The sequence below is a fragment of the Anthonomus grandis genome, chromosome 8 (genome assembly GCF_022605725.1).
Source record: "Anthonomus grandis grandis chromosome 8, icAntGran1.3, whole genome shotgun sequence".
In the NCBI taxonomy this organism is placed as follows: Eukaryota; Metazoa; Arthropoda; class Insecta; order Coleoptera; family Curculionidae; genus Anthonomus; species Anthonomus grandis.
Window position 1 is genome coordinate 208,103 of NC_065553.1, and position 6,000 is coordinate 214,102.

Sequence of the window (6,000 nt, forward strand, 5' to 3'; positions counted from 1 at the left end):
AAGAATGACGGTTTATAAAAATACAAAAATTGGTTAAAAAATTATTTAACATTTACTAACATAATAATTAATTATTTTTTAAATAAACAATAAACTTCTGAGAAACAAATATTTTTTTTAATAAAAAGTGCTCGAAATGCGCACCACCCGCTGCAATACAAGCCTCCATTCGTCTTCTCATAGATTGTCTTACTCGCTCTAAAATTCCGGGAGTATTTCTTATTGTTTCAAAGGCATCAATAATTCTTTGCATTAGGACCTCGAGCGAAGGCACTTGACCAGGATTATAGACAAGGCTTTTTACATATCCCCAGAAAAAAAATCCAGAGGATTGCAGTCCGGGGAGCGTAGAGGCCATGGTATTGGGCCTGCTCTACCAATCCATCTCTCAGGAAACACAAAGTTCAAATAGTCACGCACTGTTATACGGAAATGAGGAGGGGCACCGTCATGCATAAGCCACATGTTCGCTCGCACATTTAAAGGTACATCGTCTAGTAGACCATTTAAATAGTGCTGTAGAAAGTTTAAATAGTGTCGCTAACTAAAATTCTAGGAAAAAATCTCTCACTAAATCTGCCCATACATTAAGGCTTAAGTGCTCCTAGTGGTGAGATTGCCTAATGTCGTGCGGATTCTCTGCTGCCCAAATATGCACATTGTGAAAATTCACCACCCCTTCCCGCGAAAAATGAGCTTCATCTGTGAATAGAATACTTGATAAAGAATTATTATCTCTCGCGCATCTCTAAAGTAACCACCTTGCAAACTGTAAGCGCCTTGGGAAATCTTGAGGTAGCAAAGCTTGAACTCTTTGAATATGGTATAGATTCGTGCAAAACCCGCCAGACAGTTACATGAGAAACATCCAAATTCCGAGCTATTTGTCGGGTGCTTAGGCCAGGATCGTCGTCGATGGCATTGAAAATTTGCTTCTCTGTCACTGGGTTTCGTGCTTGTTGCGGTCTGCCTGCATTGTTCCTGGGGGTCCGAAAACTACCGTATTCCCTAAGATGCCGATGTGACTCTGAAAATGTTCGTACATTCGGGAGTCGGCGATTAGGAAACCTTAACTGATACAGTCTTAGAGCTTCATACGCGTTACCATCAGCAAGACCATAAACAAAATTGATGTCTGCAAGACGTTCGAATGAATAACGTTCATTTTCCATTTTAGCAATGTTAGCGTTTAGAAATAAAACATGGAAATAAAAACTACACTTTAAATCTAAAACAGGAAGTAAACTACTGGAATTAAACAAATTCAATAATGACAGTAAATTTATTTTACACCAAATGTCAAGCAAGTTAAAAAATGTCTAAAACAAATACTCACAGCCTACTACCGCAGATTTAACTAGCTAAACGTAAAACGCAAACGCAAACTTGCGTTAGCTAGTTAAGTCTGTGCTACTACTAAAACCTCAAAAATAAAAATGTCAACAATTGCGAAACACAGCCTACTTCCTAAATTTGATTTTTAATTTACGATATTGCTATCCTTTTATTCACCGGCGATTTTCTCAAAAACTAATAGTCGTATGAAAAAAATGCAAGAGACCAAAAATTTAAATTTTTGTATGGTCTATTTTTTGGTGTAGCCTAATTTAAAAAATAATGTATGTACATATAAAATTTTGGGCGTCAAAAGTGTGCACCCCCTCAGTTTACCCCTTAAAATTAGTTTTACGCATTTTCTAAAATAAAGAGTAAATAGACTGCCTAAAATAACGGGGGTATTCCAAATTTCGTTAAATTTGATGCAAAACTGTAGACACAGTATTAAAAAATCGATTTTTTTTACACTTCTTGCGATGGCTGTAGCTTGAAGGGGGTGCATTTTAGGACCCATATTTATAGGAAAAAAAAGTCTTATTTTGACCTCAGGAATACGCCCTTAAAATATATGTAGTGAATTTCGAAACACCCTGTACATGGTAACAAGGCAAGATTCGACAAACTACAAACTCATAATTAACAATATAAAATTAAAAACTATACTAAAAAGTGTAAAAATAAAAATAAAAGACAATTTAAACATAAAATCACTTACATATTATGTAATTTAAAACGATACTAAGAAGTATAAAAATAAAAATTAAAGGATAAAGAAAGGCAATTGAATTATAAAACACTTACATACGTATATGTCCTTTTATTGTTTTTTAAAATATAATTAAGCTTTTACAGTTCTTTATATTAATTAGTGATTTATTAAACTATTTAAGACCTTTATGTAAAATAGTGTTTGTCATTCTGTTTGAAGCATTCCTACCCATCAATACAAAATCCTCCCGTTGTCTGGTAGCATAGTTATGCAGATCACTAAAGACTGTAATCTTTTCACAAATATAGTTTGGTAGCAATTTATTTTTTTATTTAAAAATAAATATACAGGTACTTAATAATATTTTTTGTTTTACCGATAAGATATTTAGTACATTTAACATATTTTCTACCGGTGTTTATCTATTAATTTTTTTTTACTTTATTTAATTTTTAATGGAGTCAAAATTACTTAAGTTATATGTATAGCTTCCGATAAGTTATATGTAAGTCCGATGGACAACTCATAGAACGATCCCTTTAGCAACTCTTGCCTCTTTTATTATAGATAAGTATTTTAGAGAAGTTGTACTCTGAGAAGTGAACTACTGTTGAGAAGATAAGTATTTTAAAGAAAATTGTACATAAAAAAGTCCCGATTTTAGCAAGTCTTTTATGCGTGTATGTCAGTTTGGCTCGGTCATGTATCCGGTCAAACTACATAAATTGATTCCGGACCATTTATCTTTAAAAAAAGACGAAAAATCTGGATTAACAACACACCAAGCGATGGACTTGTTTTCGTGTTTACGAGAAAAGTAACGGACTGAGAAAAATGTTTTAGGGGAAAAAAATGGTTTTTAGTGTGATTATTTATAAAGAAATATTAAGGGTTATAAAAACCCCATAATATGCGAATGTTTTGCAACATTACTTATTAATAAACATTTATTAAAATAGGAAGTATAATAAAATTACCATTATAAAAAACATTTATTTTATTTCTTGTATTGCAGGTAATCACACGTACGAATGCAAAGTGAAATACGACTTCACGGCCGCCCACTTCGTAGGCAACAACACAGAAGTGAAGATGTACGAGCGTTTCCTTACTTGTGAAGTAAACGGGATTAAAGGAAAGGGAATTTCCGAGTGGAATTATAGCAACACTAGTGGGAAATTTGACTTGAATCAGTATCCCTGTTAAGAAAAGTTTTATATTTGTATGCTTTATAAAAAAAGAGACATTGTTAAAAAATAGTTATACACTTTAATAAATTTTCCTTTATTTATAAGTTTTTAGAGTTTCTTTTTTTTAACGATTCTTTTTAGGAAGTTAATATTTTTTTCATGTATTTTTAAATTAAAGACTGTTTCTAACATAATTTTTGTGTATATTTTGCAGAAGTTTCGTATTCTTTTAATAGATTGTTTTTAATTTCAAAGTAATGATTTTTTCAATTTTATTTATTGTAATGTAGTATTAAAAAAATATACTTTTTTTTCAACAATTCTATATAATTGTTCTTTATCGAGATTTATATTTATTAGTAAGCCATACAATAGCAATAAAAACGTAATTTCAAATTTGGTTAATTATAATTTTTTCCAGAAATAGTCCCAATATGCCAGTTTCCTCGTTAACTAAACTTCTACATAACTATGCCTGAAACAATGCGTAGGTTCATAATAATTCCAGATTACGTCGGAGCATTGTATGAGCTCGATGTATTATTAACGAGCAGAAAACCGCTTGGAGCATGTGTGCCTTTATAAATTGTACATTTTTATTACAAAAAAGTACATTACAGTTGCAAGAAATAAACCAAAGTAAATATATAGGCTAAAAATAATTTGTTGCGGTCATTGCTAAATTTAAATACGTTCTTTTATACGTGAGCTCCTGGACTCGAACCTTTAGTTATTACAAGAAAAAGGCAAGTAGTAAAGAAATGCATTATACATCACATGTAAAGCTAATATTAATAATTATAGAGAACAAACAATTATCATTTTCATGCAAATAAAGAAAATAACTTTTTGCACTGGTTACTGTCCTTAAGAGAACTGTTCTACTAGCATTTATGCATAAAAATATAAGTTTTAAGAAGGTTACGAAGAAAAAATACGTTTTAAGAGAAGTCATTGTAAAAAAATAAAAATATGAGTGGTTGTACTGGTTCCAATTATAATTTTTTTTGCATGAATGCTTTACAAATGTGTTAAATAAAAAAAATTATTACTTTTAAATAGAGATCAAATTTTTTTCACTGGTTACTCCTAATTTTACTAGTGCTAGTAAACTATTTTTTTATGAATGTTCTACTAGTATAGCGAATAAAAAAATGTTATTTGCAAAGAGAAAAAATATTTTACTATTACTAAATATTATACTGGTTATAAAGGTTAAAACGGGGAAAAACAAAATTATAATTTTTAACCCTGAACTACTACCGATACATTTTTATTATATATGTACTACTGATGGGTCCTTAGGACCCATAATAATAAAATTACCGTAAAATCAATAAGAAAAAACTTTTATTCAAAAATTTTAAATTACTTGGGTATATTACAGTACATAAACCGAAAAAAACCCAAAATTATTTTTCAGAACACTTAGGGCACAATTTCATGCAGCATTGGTTGCAAATGGGCAACTTACATATGTCACACTGGATAGCAGTTTTCCTATCCTTGTTGGTGGGGCATATGGCACACCTTTTTCTTTTACTTTTTTCAGGAAGTACTTGAGGCTGCTCAGAAACTGGATTCGCAACCCCCAAAAGTTCAGCAATGAGGATTCATTTGAGTGCACTTTCTTGTTGGCCATTCTGAGCCGCAAATGTTCATCTATTAATTGCTTCCCAAGAGTTTTGATACATGAGTATCGTTTTATTTCTTTACCTTTTGATGCAAATTAGTACAATACCCGAGAATTTACACCTGCAATGTTCAATATAGCAAAAAAAATTGTCATTGGCCAACGGTTAGTTCTTCTGGATACTGAATACAACGCACATTTCGCATCTAATGCGTCAACTCCAGATTTTGTTTCATTATAATAATGAATTATCTCCAGCTTTTTGCTTGTTTCGTTGACAGAATTTTCATGATGCATGCTAGAAAGTAATATAACGCTTTTACTTTTTTTTGGCACATAGCTCACTATAGTGGTTAAAAAAGTAAATCCAAACGTTGATGAATGAATCACACGTTTTCGGTTCGGTAAAAATTCAGGTGGTACAAATTTTTTATTTTTTCGTAAGGTTCCCACGTACGTCAAACTGTTTTTCTTGAGTTCGTCGACGAGTTCCACTGAACTGTACCAGTTGTCCCCGGTGATGTTCCTGTTGGTGCCTTTAACACACTCCTTAAGCCTAAGAACCACTCTTGTTAGATTTGATATTGTAGGTTTTTTTGCACCATCAACTTTTATTTCGGAACCGGCATAAATCTCTGCATCTACAAGATAATTAGGTTTTAGCTAAAATCTACACTTTAATTCCATATTTGGCAGGTTTGTTCGGAATATACATCCGAAATCCACACCTTTTTCGAAACGGTACAAGCGTTTCGTCTACAGTTAGATAAATTCCCGGTGAATAACATGACTTTGATCTAGCTACAAACTTATCAAATAATTCCGACACAGTGGCCAACTTATCAGTTTTTACTCTTTCTTTTCTGGTTTCTACATTGTCAAATCTGAGACAGCTCAATAAAAACGAAAATCTGGCCAGATTCATAGTAGCACGAAAAATAGGTCTTCCTGTGTCATCTGTTGCCCACATAGAACGGACGTCTTCATGATTAGATTTAAAGATGGACTAAAGATACAACAACCCAAAAAACGCCTTGATTTCACATATGTTGGTATTTTCAGTAAACAAAGGCCAAAATTTAGTTTGTGACTGAGCAAACCTTTTAGACGTTTTATAGTTTTCTCTGGTG

At 32.0% G+C, this 6,000-nt stretch overlaps 1 protein-coding gene across 1 annotated transcript in view; it reads left to right on the forward strand.

The window, feature by feature from the left end:
- LOC126739604 (uncharacterized) overlaps positions 1-3,341 on the forward strand; it is a 42,317-nt gene extending 38,976 nt beyond the window's left edge. The window contains exon 8 of the mRNA XM_050445361.1: positions 3,063-3,341. Within this exon, the coding sequence (XP_050301318.1) occupies positions 3,063-3,253 (191 nt within the window). The 3' untranslated portion in view covers positions 3,254-3,341. The remainder of the gene's footprint in view (positions 1-3,062) is intronic.
- The last annotated feature ends 2,659 nt before the right edge of the window (positions 3,342-6,000 follow it).